This window comes from Andrographis paniculata, unplaced genomic scaffold, assembly GCF_009805555.1.
Source record: "Andrographis paniculata isolate CXL003 unplaced genomic scaffold, ASM980555v1 Contig10END, whole genome shotgun sequence".
Lineage (NCBI taxonomy): Eukaryota > Viridiplantae > Streptophyta > Magnoliopsida > Lamiales > Acanthaceae > Andrographis > Andrographis paniculata.
The window spans coordinates 834,540-850,818 of record NW_026137380.1 but is presented as its reverse complement, the minus strand read 5'-3'; the positions used below and the strand labels follow the sequence as shown (position 1 = coordinate 850,818).

Genomic DNA, 16,279 nt, shown 5'->3' with positions numbered 1-16,279 from the left:
TTGTAAATATATTTATTATGTTATATAGATAACACAATTACTAAATCAAAAATAATATTTTTGTTTTAGGATAAATAAAAAATAAAAAATAAAAAAATAACACTTTTTTTTATAGAGAGAGAAGGGTATTAATTTTTTGTCCATTCAAACTCACTTATTCACATCATCTATACTATATTATAATGGTAAATAATACTCCCTCCTTCCCATAAATACAAGAGTTAAGTAACATTGATATTACATGGATAGTGGATAAAAAGTATGAATAAAAGATTTTTTTGCCCTTATGAGTGTATCAGTGTAAAAAATAAGAATAATTGTGTAATAAAAATAAAAAAGTATAAATAATTTTTACGGTGATACGAGTTATTTATGGAAATAAGACTACTATTTTAGAATAGTAAAAAATGTTAAATCATGGAACGGAGAAAGTATTATTTACTTTTGTTCTCACAAATGACATGTCAAATATAGATAGATGTCACATAAAATGTAATTTAATTGTACAGAACTTATATTAATATAATATAAATATAATATATAAACTGAGTACATATAATATTATAATAGTCAATAGAATATATACTATAATTAATCTGTAGATAAATTTTAATAAAATTTGATTTTATGACTGAGAATTCAATGCAGTCAAAGAAATCGATCATCCAAGTTAGTGCCTGTGTTTTAAAGCAATATATTTACTCACTCAATTAATAGTAGCACTTCAATTACTCATTAAATATGCATTTCTTGAATTTAATCATATTTAACATTGAAAATATATAATGTTTAATTATATTTATATTCTATATATTTTGATATAGTTTTATAAAATACTTTTCACAATATTATTATTTATTATTATTATTATTTTTTTTTTAAAGTTTGACCAGTCTCTCATTTATTCTATTACTATAATATTTTATGTTCCTTTTATTATTATATACTATATATTTTATTTAATATGAATGATTTTAAATAAAAATATATTCAAAGAAAATCACATTATTTACATAAATATTTTTGAAATTTTTTATACTATTTGTCAATATTAATTTTTTTTTAAAAAAATCTTACATCAAATAATTTTATATCTTATAAAATACTTATTATATTACATATCAGTTCACTCATTATTTTTCAATAAAAATATTATTAAAAAATATAATGTATAATATAAACATTATTATATCTAAAAAGGCAAAGCATTAATTTTCTTACGGTCTAATTTTCGTAAAAATATCCACAAATTATATCTAAAAACGAGATACAAAACAAACAAGCCTATTATACCTCATACTGAATAATTGGGTACAAAGGTGGGGTCCACGTAGTCCGCGCCACACTGAATGACTACCGCGGCAGCGTAACTTAATTATCTATGAACGAATCTCTTTTATTAATCACCAGAAATTGCGATATGGATTTTATACAATAATTATATATTCGCTAAAAAAGGGAAGAAAGAAAAGAAGGAAGGAAACCGAGAGAGAGAGAGAGAGACGTTGAAGAGAGAGAATATAACGTCTGGTCTACGAACGCCGGAGGCAGACAATCCGCGACGAGTCGGGGACACAAGACGTAGTGGGGTTTTGCAGCGTGTGTGGCTGTTGCTTGTTGATTGATTTCTCTTCTACGCGACAATGACGGGCGGAGGCGAGAATTCTGCTGTTATTGACGGCGAGGGGTTGCCGGACGCCGGAGGAGGCGCAGTCGTGGTGGTCGGAATTACGCTCGATACGCGGAGTAAGGAATTGCTGACTTGGGCGCTAGTGAAGGTTGCGCAGAGCGGCGACCGCGTGATTGCTCTGCACATCATAGATCCCAAGGCTGGTGAGGAATTTTTTGGTGTTCATGTTCTTAATTTTGTTTATTTGTTTGGTGTTGTTGGAGTTTTGAAGGCGTGGTTTGCTGTGTTGAGTTAGTGTTTTGCTATTTAGGGGTTATGCGCGCTGTGGTTTGAGTTTGTAGATTATAATTCGCTAAATTTGTATGTTATTGTGGAAATTCAATTGAGATAAATTTTCTTCTGATTTTGTTGAGTAGATACATCGAATCTGCTTGAGTTGATGAAGACTTTCAATTCAATGTTGTCTGCATATGAAGGTTTCTGTAGCCTGAAACAGGTATTTTCTGCCATTCATAATTTCTGTACTGCATTATCCGATCTTCACTGTTTTCAATTGGATCGATTTGAACTGCAGACAATTTTGAGACATATTTGGTTTCAATCCTTGCATTTAATTTGTTTTTTAGCCTTGATTTGGTATCCTTTTTTTCCTGGTTTTTGAAGGCAATGTGGCTAATAATTTGAGTACCTACATTGTCCATCTCCTTCTGCAGATTGATTTAAAGCTTAAGGTCTGTAAAGGATCTCCGATTCGGAAACTCCTATCGCAGGAGGCAAAATCATGTGCTGCGACGAGCTTAATCCTCGGTACTTCAGAAATCCATCACAGAATTAAATCAAGGATCTCTGTGGCAAAGTATTGTGCCAAGAGTCTTCCAAAGAATGTATCTGTTCTATGTGTAGAAAATGGGAAGATCATATTCCACAGAGAATCAAATGATTCCAGTGGCTCATTACTCGGACATCACGGCAAGTTGGAATCGAGATTCGAGAGGAAGGCATTACCTAAAAGCCCATTGAGTCTGCCACCAAAGGATGATTTGTTAGCAGGGAATGAGAATCTTCCAATGGCTCTGGTGCCCATTAGAACACATTCGCCCCAATGTAAATCAGGATGGCCATTGTTGCGGAGGATGCTTCTACACAGCCGACGATCAGCTGAAGCTTCTTCACCAAAGACACCGTCTCTGGTTCAACGAATGTTAAAATGGCCTAGTCGACAATCCGTTGCAGCCATATACCCTGATCGAAAAAATATTCCTCCCCCTGAAAAGGATGAATGTCATTCAGATAAGGAACCAGATAAGGATGCTGCTATACTCCACTCTGCCGATTCGGATTCTCATCCGTGTTCGTCCAATGCTTTCTCAGAAGAACTCAAGGCTCTAGGACAGAAGTATTCGACAATATGCCGAGTTTTCAGCTACCAGGAACTCTCGTCGGCGACAAATAAGTTTATATCTGGTTTGTTCTCTTACATATATTAGTTCTGTATTATTTCGTGAGGTCTCGTTAGCTAATCTTCAGTTATAATCTCAGAAAATTTGATCGGAAGCGGAGGCAGCAGCTGTGTTTATAGAGGATCTTTACCGCGAGACAATCTTATAGCAGTGAAAGTTCTAAAGCCATCCGAAGATGTTCTGAAGCATTTTACCTCTGAAATTGAAATTATTACATCTTTGTGTCACAAGAACATTATATCGTTACTCGGATTCTGTTTCGAGGAAGATAAATTGCTTCTAGTTTACAATCTTTTCGCCAAAGGGAGCTTGGAAGAGAATCTCCATGGTACGCATTCTTCTTACTTCTGTGGAATGTCGAACATCGCTCATCACTCTTAGCAACGGCGCCTTTTGATGTAGGTACTGCGAATAACGAAATTTTGCTCGGCTGGGAGCATCGGTATAAAGTTGCTTTAGGAGTTGCGGCGGCACTCGACCATTTACACAAACAAGACAAACCAATTATGCACGGAGATGTAAAATCTTCGAATATCCTCCTTTCCGATGATTTTGAACCTCAGGTGTGTAATTTCAGCCATTCTCTTTCCAGTTTCGTTCATGTGCTGTATTTATACGAGCAAATTCTTGTTTTGGTAATTCAGTTGTGTGATTTTGGTCTCGCTACACGGGCTTCAAACTATTCGAGTCACGTTTGTGGCGCTGATGTTGCTGGCACATTCGGGTGAGTTTTATATCCTCATTTAAATTCGTAGTCATCGACGAATTTCTAATGAGAGTTCTTCCACGGCAGATACTTGGCTCCCGAGTATTTCATGCACGGAAAAGTAAACGAAAAAGTCGATTCCTTTGCCTTCGGCGTCGTGCTACTCGAGCTGTTGTCCGGAAGAAAGCCAATCGATAACGGGTTACCAAAGGGCCAACAAAGCTTGGTGATGTGGGTAAGTGTATATCCCTTCCCGACGACTAATCGTAAATCGTATTCGTTTCTTCGTCTAATATCCGAGAAAACGTATTTCAGGCGAAGAATATTTTCAAGGATAGCGCAGTTTCAGAGCTTCGCGATCCGAACTTGTCTGATTCTTACGACTGCAATCAGTTCGAGACGATGCTCCTCGCCGCAATGTTGTGTATCCGGAGCATACCCCTGTCTCGTCCCGAAATGAGCGTCGTAAGCCAATTATAATTTCATTTATTTTAACGAGCGACATCGACATGTAATGGACTGATGACGACGCGACTATCGTTTTTGCTCAAACAGGTTCTGAAACTCCTCGAGGGCGATCCGGAATTGATCGAATGGGCGAGACGGGAAACCAAGAATTACGACGACTTAAGCGTCGTCAGCGGTAAACAATCCGCGACAAATATCCAATCGTTCATCAATCTCGCACTCCTCGACCTGGAAGACGACTCAGCGTCGATTAGCAGCACTGAACAGAGCATCTCGGTCGAGGATTACTTGGGAGGCAGATGGAGCAGGTCATCGAGCTTCGACTGAAAAAACTTTGCTTCCGTGCATGCAATCTCGGTTAGAATCTGTACATGATAAAAATGAACCCCTTACAATACACGACACTTATTTCCACCGCGAATTGCGACAAATAAGGTTGCCTGGCGATTCTTGGAATGTCGCTCGTAGAAGTTATGTAAGAATGACGAGCTGCGAGCTGAAGTATCGTAAGAATGACGAGCTGCGAGCTGAAGTATCGATTTTAGTCGTAGTCGTTGTCTCGTCCTAGGCTGAGGTACATTAAGTTAGTCAAAAAACTGGAATGATGGATCGATTGATCGATCTTGTTAGAAATTTGAAGTTGTTTGATGGTCTTTTCTTCCTTCTATTTTGTTAAAAACTTGTCGCATGGCTTCGAGTGTACATAAGTATCGTGGTAACATCAATACAACAAATATAAGAGACTAATAAAAATATCTTTACAGTTACAGAGGGAGTATATTTTTTATAAGTTGGGAACTACCGGTACAAAATACTTTAAAAAGTGCATTTGATTGCAACCGTTCCCCTAAGCCGAGGTATCATATTTTAACTTCTGTTCAAATCAATAACAAAATAAAATCAAATTTTATTAGGGAATAAACTGAAATTTTAAAATATTTAATTAGAAAAATTGTGTGTATTTTAAATGAATTTGTAGCATGTTATTTTAAATATTTTATGTATTAATTTTTCGAAGTTTAAACTCAGATAAACAATTCTTTTTTCGGCCGGTTAAAAGAGTCTATAGCCAGTTAAGATTACAGTCAAATTTGGTTCATAAACCCGAGTTCGTCGATATGGGTTATAAATATCTAGCCCATTAGATAGTTGGTTTAAACGAAACTCACCCATAAGGGTTTTGGGTCGGGTGGGGCAGAAACCGGGCCAAGCTCATTTCCTATTTTTCTTAGCCCTAGCTTCGTCGTCGCTGTCTTCTTCTTCGGCACATCTGCGATCAGGACCGGCTTCTTCGTTATTATTGTCTTCTTCTTATTCAGCTTCGTCGGAGGATTTCTACAGGTACAATCCTTGCACTTACCTTGAATTGTTTGCTGTTATGAGCATCAGGATATGGCTGATTGTCTGTGTGTATTTTGTTGTGCTATTTCAATTTGGATTTACAGGCAATTGCTAGTATTTCTTTGTCGTGTTAATTCAATTATATTGTTCGAGTGTTTTCTGTTATGAAATTACCATATAAAGTGACGGAAATTTTGTGTGAGTGTTTGTTCACCGTATTTAATCATTTCAATGGATTTCAACAAGCGCTTGTCTTAAAAGCCTCGAATATTGCTGCATTATGTGTTGATTGATACATGGAGGTGCTATGGACTTGAGTTTTTATCATTGAGGAGATTATTATTTGTTACATAGAATCAAAAGAACACGAATGATCATATTGGAACCAAACAAGAATATCTTAAATTTATGGCAAGAATGGTAGGGAAATGATATGATAATGTAATTGGGGAATTAAATTTGGTGCAGTGTTGCCTTTGCCTGGTCCGATGTCGATCCAATGATCTCGATAACCAAAAGTGATATGACAATATTCTTCCCATCTTCTTTTCAAATCCAAAATTGAAGAAATTGCTCAGTTTTGATAGAAGTTTTGAAAACTTAGTATTGAATATGAGAGTCTGTTAAAAGGAAAAAAGTATTCCACTTGAATCTTTTTTTTTTAAAAGAAAAAGTTACTACGGATGAATGGTGACAAAAATTTTAAAATGTGCAAACAGGCTATGTGATACATTAATTTGAATTGCGTGTAATGTGATGATTTTATCAATTTATCAGGTAGACGGCTCAGTGAAGAATGGCGACTGAGCCAAAAGCAGAAGACAGCCCGCAAACTGCCGAAAACCCTCAGGAAAGAAGCTCTGCAACTGCTGGATGGGGAGGGAAAATAGACGAGCATTATCGCAGAATCAAAGAACACGCCGAAACTTATCCCTACGTGTGGGGTTCTTACATCCTAGTATATGGAGGGTTCGGGTTGTGGCTGACCTATAGATGGAGAAAGCTCCGCAGAACTGAAGACAGTGTACGAACTCTTCAAGCAAGACTGCACCAACTTATCGAAGAGGAAAATGCAACGAGCTCTGCTGCACTTCCGGAGAAGTCTGCAAAGTCTTCTTTGTCGACAGATAAGCCTCTTGCAGATAAAGCTACTTAATAAGTTTTGGTTATGCTGAAGCTTCTTGAGATTTATGTTTTACTTAAAATCTTATGCATATTCTGGAGGTTCGAATCGAAGCAATCGTAGTTATAAATTGAAAATATTTATATATACGAGTGACTTTTAGTTGTAGCGTAATTGTTTTGTTCGGTGCCAAATATCGTTGGAATTTGAATGATCAGTAAGTTTCGCGATTTGGTGTCTCTTGATTGTTGCATTTGATTTTGTTGTTGCAGTGGAATTATTGTTTAAATTTGAGCAGGTCGAAGAAAATCGAGGAACATCAAGAAACGGAACGACAAAACACGGGCTTGGAACTCAGACGTCGAAATGTTCCACAGTAACATTGTACTCGACGCAGGCGTTCCCGGTCTCGGGATCGAACCAAGCCGTGCTTGCCAGTGCATAGCCCCGGGCCATCCGGAACGCTCCGCTCCCGCCGACGATCGGCATCTCCCGGACGCGGTCAAACACGCGGTTTCTTCCGAGCATGCTGACGCTGCTCCCGTCGTACTTCCCCGACGTGAACACAAACGTGACAGCCATCAGCAGCGCCGAGTCGTTCCGAGCTGTGTTTGAATACATCCCCTGTGCTCGTCCGACGATGTCGGAATTGAGTTCCGGTCGTTCCGTCAGCGCATTGTCGACCGCGAACGTTGCGCCGAATCCGAGCCCCTTTCCGGTGATCTGCACTGCGGTGGCGTTCTTCCCCGACACCTCGTCCTGGAAGTAGAAGTGGAGTCGCGTGGTTTTTTCCGGTCGGCCGGCGGCGGCGGAATAAGGGATTGAGTTTGAGAGGAGGAGGAGGAAGATGGAGATGGAAGTTTGGGTGAAAGGAAGAGTGTAATGAGAAGACATTGTTGAAGGTTGAAGCTTTTGGGAGTGTCTGAAGTTAGGCACTTTAATTTGTAGGGATGGGATGAAATTATTGATCCCACACACAACACAAATGCAGGGCAGGTGTAATAAAATATACTTCCAACTTTGGTTTCTTTTACAGCATTATGATTGTTTATAAATGATAGTGGGGGTGCTTTTTGGGTTGCTTGGATTAAAATAAATACAAGTATCTATTACGATGTTCTTAAAAAAACAAGAAAAAAAAAGGGGTTTTGCGAGGATGGGTTAATATATATATTTTTAATTATTTTATGTTTTAATTATTTTTTATTTTAAATATCTCATTTTTTATTATTTAAAAAAAATTGAATGTATTTATAGGTTGTGTTTGTTTGAAGGATTTTGGTGGATTTTCATTATTCATCCAATTTTTTCCCCCAAAAATATCAAATCAAACACCTATTTTTTATTTTTTATATTATACTAAAAATCAATTTTACATTCAAAACATCACATCAAACCCTATTTATATCACATCATACAACTATTCAAATTCAAAACTTTTACTATTCAAATCCCAACTCAAAATCCAAATCCCCAAACAAACACACCCATAATAAACTGTGAGATTTATATATATTTACTAAAAAAAAATAAATATTTTCTATTTGAATAATAAAAAATAACAAAGAATTATCTTTTACCGAACTAATATCAAAATTTTGTTTTTATTTTATATTATTTATACTCCATCCGTCTACAAACTAAGTCCTGTTATGGTTTTTTTTTTTTAAATACAAATTTTATATTTTTACCCTTCATTAATATATTATTTTTAATTTCTACAATACAATTAAGGGTAAAATTGTCTGTTTATGACAAAAAGACAATCATCTTAAAAAAATCGGTACAAAATATACTTTTTAGAAATTGGACAGAGAGAGTATATTTTATTCATAAAAAATTAAATTTAAATATAATATATATGGGCTTCCCAACTAGTTGTTAACTGAAGCCCAAATTTTCTATTTTTGGGCCTAAACTTTTGGGGCTGCATATATATATACTAGTTGTTAACTGATGCCCAAAATTTTCTATGAAGCCCAAATAAAATACTCAATAAAACACACTCCCACCCACTCAATCGTTGCTCCTTTCCTTCTCTCCCGCAGAGGCACAAATCAATTTGATCGTGTTGCCTTGCTACAAGGTAAGCTACAGATGTGGTTTTATAATCCTCTGCTGGTGTATGTTATTTGAATATAAGATTTCTACTTTAGAACGCTGGAAATAGTTTGATTCATGGCTTTCACTTGCAAAACCCCAATCATTTAATCAGTAATGGAAGGAATACTATGGTAATTTTGTGTTAGGCGAGGTTTATGGGTAGCTTCGCGAAACAGGTCACCATCTGTTCGATGAAATGCTTATGAGTTTAGAATAACTTTCTTGATATATATATATTTTAATTTTATTTTTATCCAATGGCGTGTTTGGATGTGCTTTGTATGTTTGATGTTTTGGAATAGAAAATTTTCAGTAGAAATTGGTGGCTTTTTATTTGATGTTTCGAATGGAAGAAGTTTTTGTACCTGATGTGTGCTCGGAAACTAAGAATTGGATATAATACTTTTTATACTGAAAAAAATAAATTATAAGTAGTAGAGTATGTGTAAATTTCTTTTTGGACTTGTTCACATACTTCCATTTGTTCCTGGATAAAGTTTCAGGTTAATTGTGGCATTTCATTTTCTGCTGTTAGTAAATCAAACTGGCATTTCATTTGTGATATGTTGTCCATTTGTGTTTGTTCTTTCCAATTGTTATTATAGGTTGTCTGAACATTGTTACAGAATGTCAATTAGTTGTTCAATTCCATGAATGATTTTTCAAGTGATACACAGATGATTGGGAGCATTGGTAATGAGCTCTATTCAGAAATTATTCAGTCGGCGGCTGCAGAGATGAATAGAGAATCACATGAAGCCCAAGCAAATCACAATTTAGTGGGCAAGTTGTTCTATGCCATTTTTTTTTTTCTGCTTATACGATTGTCTTCTTTTCTGTGTTTCTGGTTCCGGTTTTATCCATTTATTAATATTACTATGAATTATGATGATCTACACCGAGCATTTTTTGAATAGTATAGTTGATGAGACATTTAGTAAATAGTGTTCCTAAGTTAGCCTGGTTCTATATCGTGTTATAGTGCCTTTGATTTCTATGCATTTTTTTCCCATACAAGGATGTATGTGAGGCCTCTCTTTTATCACAAACTTCCATATAGATAGAAAATTTGAAAGTCTTGAAAAAATATTAGGAATTGTAAAAAATTGGGTATTTGATGTATTAATATTTTTTTGAAAAAATTATTGGTGATTAAAAAACACCTAAATTTATTGATTTTCTTGTTCTCAGAAACTGATACAGACGATGCATGGTACGATGATGGAGATTCTATTGACAAAGCGAATGTCGATAGGGAGTGGGAGAAAAGGCGAAATCAATTCCATACGGTATCTTAAAATTGCATCTGGCTTTGCTGTTGCAATTCATCACTTTTTTAACCATAAAATCAAACGGCTATTTTTTCATTAATATATTACACTAAATATCATTTTTTTAATTCAAGATATCATATAAAATGCTATTTTAATTCAAATCTTATGTTCTCAAACCCCAAAACCAATTCACAATATAAAAGAAACACACCCTAATGCATCATTTCCTATATTCATTCTCATGCTATATATCCTGTCATTTCTGGTGAGCCAGATAGGATATCGCGACGGCCTCATTGCTGGACAAGAAGCTGCTGCTCAAGAGGGGTTCAACGTCGGCTTTAAGGAATTAGTTTTTTCCGGGTACAACTGGGGTCTTGTCAGAGGGATTACTAGGTAAATAAATTTCAATTCAATTAATTTTTTTAGATATCATCATTTCTTTCTGTTTTGATGTTTCCCACTCGTTACCTACATTGTTTTTGTTTTCGTTTCAAGTGCATTGGCATGCCTCCCGACTAGTTTAAAGGAAAAGTTGATCGAAACAGAGGAAACAAGGACCAAGTTCCAGTTTTTGCACGAATCTGTACAATCTGTTTCAACAACCGATGCATTGAAATATTCTTACGAAGAACATAAGAGGAAATTCGAAACCCCAGATGGGAGCGCCGATCCAAGTTCGACTACAACAGACAACATCCTCGGAAACTACCACAACCAACTTCAGTTACTTCTCGACGAATCTCCTCTACTCGAAGGTAATTTGAAATTAAACTAGTTAAATATTTTCCTTTGGGAGGGGCTGTTGTAAAAAAGTAAAAAATCCGGTATCATATTTCGACCTTATTTAAATGTAAGTATAAGCATTCGACACGAGGTTTAAATACTTTATTGGAACTTAGAAGCAACAATTAGCAACACCATAAGAATAGGTGAAGCCAGGAAAAGAACATATGGGAGGGCTTGGTTCAATCCATCTTCATCCACTTGAGCCTCTTTTAATAGATAATTCGGTTTCTCCTCGACAAATGCTTCGAAATAGTTTTGATAGCCAGTGCCGAGAGATGAACCGGTTGAGCTAGAAACCTTCATCATTTCCATTGCCTGTCAAAATATATGTACAATATGATACGCTAGATTGAAAATAAATATTTGATGTGATATTTTGAATGTACAATAGCTTATTGGGCGTGATGTACCTGAAAACCAAAGAAAAATTGCCTTGCCTTCTTGCTCACGCGAGGGCTTGGGTGTGATTGAAGTTTTTCGTACATCACACGTGCCTCGTCAGGTCTGTTGAATAAGTAGTAGTTATTCGTCACAATTGTTGTATCAAAATTCAATAAAGTTCAACTAGATTGTCCGAAAGGAACTATTCTATGACTGGTTTTGATCGGCACACAGGTTTTGAAGAATAAGAATGTCGAAAATAGTATATAATTGGCAAAGAAAGGATGACCTGCTGAGTGAGTCTTGGCATATAGACCATTGCAAGGCTGCTAATCCATGGAGCTCAGTCTGCAATAAGGTATGTAATACTGATTGATTACAAGTTGAATAAAATTTTGCATATTTGGGGATCGTTATATTGTGTGCATTTACATAGAATTACTAAACGAGCTGAACAAATTCGAGTATTATTGTTCGAGCTAGACTCAAATATGTTATACTCGACCCGTTTAGGATTCGAGCTAAAACAGTGGTTCGAGCTCGGCTCATTTATAAAAATAGTAATTGTAGTCCATCTCTATAAATGAGTCGAATTGTGTAGTTAACAAGTCAGGTTCAATTTGGCTCGCGAGCCATCCAGTTCGTTTAACAACTATTATTCATTCTACGGTAAAATATTTTCACGTTACCTGGAATGCTAATTTTCCCATGACTTGTTCGTAAATCGGCATCGCCTCCTTCAATCTTCCAAGATCCATTAATGTGTCGCCATCGCTCAATGCCTAAGTACGATATCGCTATAACTAAGAAGAGAATCTTGATCATAAATCTAACTATCGATGCAAATCGAGGCTGCATTCGCACTTTCATCGAACAATCTAGAGATAACATGTTCGTTACGAAAAAAAACAAAATTTGTTCAATAATACCTTCTCACATTCGAGTTTCAGCTTCCGGTCGATGTTTAGACCAATTTTGCTTTTGTAGGCAGCCACCAACTTCTTTGTTCGATCTTCTTTGATGACCTTCTCCTCAGCCGACTCAAGTGCTTCACCGGGGCGTATAGTTCTCCCGCCTCCGTACTTTCCACAAACAAAAACGATGAATTAGCCTTTAGACATTAACTACAACCAATACAAACTAAGAAAATGGAAAAATTGCAAAAAATATCTTTCATGTATACCTCAATATCACTTTTATCGTGTATTTATCTCGCTGACAAAATATATTTTACATGTTTGCAAAAGTCGCTATTTATATCCTTTGGCCGTGCGTAGTGTGAACATCACGCGTAGCTAAAAGATATAAATAACAAATTTTGTAAATATTTTACGAGCGAGATAAACACAGAACAAAAATGATAATGAGGTATACATAGGGATATGCTTTGCAATTTTCTCCAAAGAAAATCATAAGTTGGAGCATATTAAAGCGAATGCCTAACTGTTTTTGAAATGTCACTCGGTCTTGGAAAAACACCCCAAGTCGAAACCTTAGGCTTATAAAGATCAACATCCTCTTGTTTTGCCGGGATTGAATTCGATGCATCATCACCAAACTTACTTGCATCGCCGACGAGTATTTCCACTTCAGGCAACTTCCCTCTCGAAAAAGGGTCCGATTGTGGAACCAAACCCGGGGGCAAACCTCGGCCGGTCTTCTTGTCCGAGAAGCCGAGCCCCACAAAATCAATACTTGAAACGGAAAGTTCGCCCTTTTTACTGTTACTTTTTATAGATAGCTTATTAGCAAGATTTTCTTCGATCTTTTCTTCAAGTCCTTGAAGCAATATAAAGATCCAAATGATTATATGTAACAAACAATAGAAAATTAACCACAAAATATATTCAAAATCATACGAATGCAAGATGCATTGTTGTTCATAAGGGCAACAGCCCATTTTCAGTCATTTAATACTATTTATTTTTCAAAAAATATTACATCAAATACATTTTTTTTTTTCACAAAACATCAAATTAAATATTAATTTTTTATTTTTTCTAAACTTTCAAATTTCCAAAAATCTCCAAAAACTCCGATCTAAACAACTACTAAATAAAAATTAAAGTAAACGAATAATTTTATAACATAACGTTAGTAAATATTTACACAAAAAAAAGAATGCATTATATTGAAATATTCAATAATAACATAGTTGTATTATAAAAACAACGAGATATTTTTTTAAAAAAATTTATTTTGATTATATAAAATTTTATATAAGAAATTGTTTTTTATCCTGAAATATGATTGCACAAGCAAAGAGTATATTGAGGAAGAACAATACCTGAAGCTGAATCAAATGTTTGAGCTCCGACGCCATTGGCATCCTCCTCTTTGTTCTTCTTATACTCCTTTGCCTTTTCCATCGCAAGTTTAACAGCCAAAGGAACATCCTTCTTCCCTTCACCATCACCATCATCATCGTTTCCACCGGTAGTTTTCTTCTTCTTCTTCTCCTCAATAATCTCCAGGGGCGCGGATTGTGTCGAATCCTTGTATGCCTTTGCTCTCGCAAATGCAACTTTAATCGCCTCCTCCCCTTCCTCCTCCTTCGAAGATGAAATTTTCGAGTAGGAGCTCTTCTTCAAATTGAAATTGTTGTGCTGTGGTGTGTAGAAAACGCGAAACGTAAACCTAAAGCTTCTGTGATTGCGATTGTGATTTTTTACGGGAAGAACGGAAGAGAAGAAGGGAGGAGGAGCAATCTGTCTCTGTGCCATAACCATTTCACTGAACAAGAATGAATGGACGGACACAATAAATAACGACTCTGTTTTAATTTTTATTTTTATATTTTAATTTCAATACTATTATTTATTTTAATAATAATAATAATAAACTAAATTAAAAATAAAAAAATCATCGCAACCGTGTATAGAAAGCTCGAATCCATGGCCTGACCTGCTGCATACAGTTTACAATAATCTCTTCTACTCTCAAATTCTTAGTGAAATTTTGACATCGTGAAGTAAATTGATCGCGTTGCCGCAGGGTAAGCCGTAAGCCATATGTATGTAGTATTGATTATCTCTTTTGCTGGTATATTTGATTTGAATTTAGGGTTTATATTTCGAACGGTGAAAATAGTTTGATTCATGACTTCAACTGATGAAATCTCCGTAATCTAATTCATTTCTGAAATGCTGTTTGGTCGTTGTTGCTTTTGTTCGAAAGAGGCTAGTTTTATTAAACCACCATGGGTGCTATGTACGAAACAAGCTAGTTTGATTAAACCACCATGGCTGCTATGTACGAAACAGGCCACCACCTGTTCGATGAAATGCCTATAACAAGTTCTGGGAAGAAGTATATGTCAATACATATAGAAATGGCATTGATGATTTACATGGAATGAATTTGTTGCTTCCTGGATTAGGATTGAGTTTAGATATATTTTGCAATTGTGTGTTTTTGTAGTTTTGAAGAATTTTGTGTATGATAAAAAGTTACATAGGTAATTGATGCGATCGAAATCGGTGTTGCATGTGACATCTTAGATCCTAAATATGTTTTTGATGTAAGTTTTGTTGAGAAAATTCATGTTAATTGAATAGTGTTAAAAGTGATTTGAAAACATACGCCTTAAACAGAGTCTAGATTTCTCTTATGCTCCCCACACAAGATTGCCCTACATTTTGTTTTTAGTGTGAGAATACTACCTGAAGGCATGTCAAAGATTAAATAATACATCTGTTCATTATTCGATGATAATTTAGTAGTATATCAATAGAGAAAACAAAGAAAGTAAGTGTTCATATGGTTCATGTAGAGTAGCCTTGTGGTCACGAAAACAGGGAATCTTTATATATACAATCGATAGCTGTGGCTTCTGCATCAGTTTCTGCAGTTCTTGCATATAAAATTCTTCAGGAAGCTCTTAATTAGTTGGAAAATCCTACTGAATAATACATTCGACAAAGGAAGAAATTAATTCATCAGATATTTCCAAAGCTCGAGCTGCTACCTACAAGGTGTTTTATGGTAGCTTGCTTCGTCTTCGCTTGCTTTTCCTGGTTTTCTTTCAGTAACGACTTTATTTTTATGGCAGTTCATAGTAATTGCGTCTAAATTACAGCGTGAAGACTAATTGCGTCTTAATTTCTATGGAAGTTCACTTTGATATATTTTATTTTGAGTTTTTAATTTGTATTTTTGTTTAAATACTTTTTTGATGTGATGTTTTGTGAAAATTTGTTCACTTGTCAAATTCCAGCATTTAGTTCATTTTGGTGGAGATAAGCTACCGAAACTAGGGTAAGCAGTGAATCAAATTTGTAACATCAGGTGGAAAACTCATCTATATGTAGACGAATATTCTATCACGTACAATTGAGTATATGTTTTACACCAAAATTTTGCGATGATCTTTCTTTCTTCCTAGAATATGATTTGAGCCTTTTACCGAGTAGTGTAGCTTCAATGTGTATTTGCTCTTAAGCTGATTAATTAAGAAATTTTGTTTCAGGTTGGTTATGGGGCAAGCAGAGAGTGCTGAGGATCAGAGTGTCCGAGCGACCTCGAATTCCACTTCAACGGGAAATGCAGCCGAACCCTCGCTAGATTCTCTAATTGCTGAAGCTGCTGCATATGGAAATGAGGCTAATGACGAATCTCTCGAAGCAAAGGCTCAAAAGGCATTAGAATGTCCCTGCATTGATCACTTGCGAAGTGGTCCGTGTGGTTCCCAGTTTTCTAATGCTTTTGTCTGCTTTTTCAAGAGCACGGCTGAAGAAAAAGGGTCCGACTGTGTACACCCATTCGTCGCTCTACAGAATTGCATCAAAGCAAATCCTGGTGCATTTTCGGATGATGTTTTGGATGATAACGATGCCAAAGAGGAAAAACCGAGCCCACAAAAGAAAATCCGGCCTCCCCTTTGGTCATAAATCGGGAAGTTCATAAAAACTAGCATTCGAGTTGGGGAAATGCAAATGTCTTGTTGATTTGGCGCACGTTTACTACTTGCTGGATTTGTCGCGAGTTCTTTCGATCAAACTGCTA

The 16,279-nt window shown here is 35.9% G+C and overlaps 6 protein-coding genes across 8 annotated transcripts; 4 read left to right on the top strand and 2 right to left on the bottom strand.

Annotated features, from left to right (window-relative positions):
• The first annotated feature begins 1,438 nt into the window (after positions 1-1,438).
• On the top strand, positions 1,439-4,926 carry LOC127240418 (protein kinase STUNTED-like). Its single transcript, XM_051259137.1, has 9 exons — positions 1,439-1,833; positions 2,047-2,126; positions 2,344-3,094; positions 3,170-3,418; positions 3,493-3,653; positions 3,735-3,814; positions 3,884-4,031; positions 4,112-4,261; positions 4,352-4,926. The coding sequence occupies exons 1-9, from the start codon at positions 1,644-1,646 to the stop codon at positions 4,589-4,591; spliced, it is 2,049 nt and encodes a 682-aa protein (XP_051115094.1). The 5' UTR covers positions 1,439-1,643; the 3' UTR covers positions 4,592-4,926.
• A 1,475-nt stretch (positions 4,927-6,401) lies between these two features.
• LOC127246654 (uncharacterized) lies at positions 6,402-6,761 on the top strand. Its single transcript, XM_051268152.1, has one exon. It carries the CDS (start codon positions 6,402-6,404, stop codon positions 6,759-6,761), a length of 360 nt encoding a protein of 119 aa, XP_051124109.1.
• Positions 6,762-6,890: 129 nt separating this feature from the next.
• LOC127240498 (dirigent protein 22-like) lies at positions 6,891-7,789 on the bottom strand. The gene has a single exon (XM_051259248.1). The coding sequence runs from the start codon at positions 7,620-7,622 to the stop codon at positions 7,083-7,085; it is 540 nt and encodes a 179-aa protein (XP_051115205.1). The 5' UTR covers positions 7,623-7,789; the 3' UTR covers positions 6,891-7,082.
• A 917-nt stretch (positions 7,790-8,706) lies between these two features.
• On the top strand, positions 8,707-11,630 carry LOC127259054 (uncharacterized). Of its 3 annotated transcripts, none has more exons than XM_051286286.1 (6): positions 8,707-8,814; positions 9,509-9,614; positions 10,023-10,120; positions 10,380-10,501; positions 10,604-10,863; positions 11,510-11,630. In XM_051286286.1, exons 2-6 carry the CDS (start codon positions 9,509-9,511, stop codon positions 11,521-11,523), a joined length of 600 nt encoding a protein of 199 aa, XP_051142243.1. In that variant the 5' UTR covers positions 8,707-8,814; the 3' UTR covers positions 11,524-11,630. The 3 variants fall into 3 exon arrangements, with proteins under 3 accessions (XP_051142243.1, XP_051142320.1, XP_051142186.1); XM_051286363.1 differs by lacking the exon at positions 11,510-11,630 and adding an exon at positions 11,286-11,431; XM_051286229.1 differs by lacking the exon at positions 11,510-11,630 and having other exon boundaries at positions 10,604-11,212.
• Positions 10,922-14,039, bottom strand: LOC127258776 (uncharacterized). Its single transcript, XM_051285802.1, has 7 exons — positions 13,563-14,039; positions 12,720-13,054; positions 12,205-12,357; positions 11,965-12,057; positions 11,565-11,623; positions 11,305-11,398; positions 10,922-11,209 (listed from the first exon to the last, which is right to left on the bottom strand). Exons 1-7 carry the CDS (start codon positions 14,002-14,004, stop codon positions 10,994-10,996), a joined length of 1,392 nt encoding a protein of 463 aa, XP_051141759.1. The 5' UTR covers positions 14,005-14,039; the 3' UTR covers positions 10,922-10,993.
• Positions 14,040-14,516: 477 nt separating this feature from the next.
• Positions 14,517-16,164, top strand: LOC127246646 (mitochondrial intermembrane space import and assembly protein 40 homolog). The gene is made up of 2 exons (XM_051268140.1): positions 14,517-14,584; positions 15,744-16,164. The coding sequence occupies exons 1-2, from the start codon at positions 14,517-14,519 to the stop codon at positions 16,162-16,164; spliced, it is 489 nt and encodes a 162-aa protein (XP_051124097.1).
• Positions 16,165-16,279: the final 115 nt, after the last annotated feature.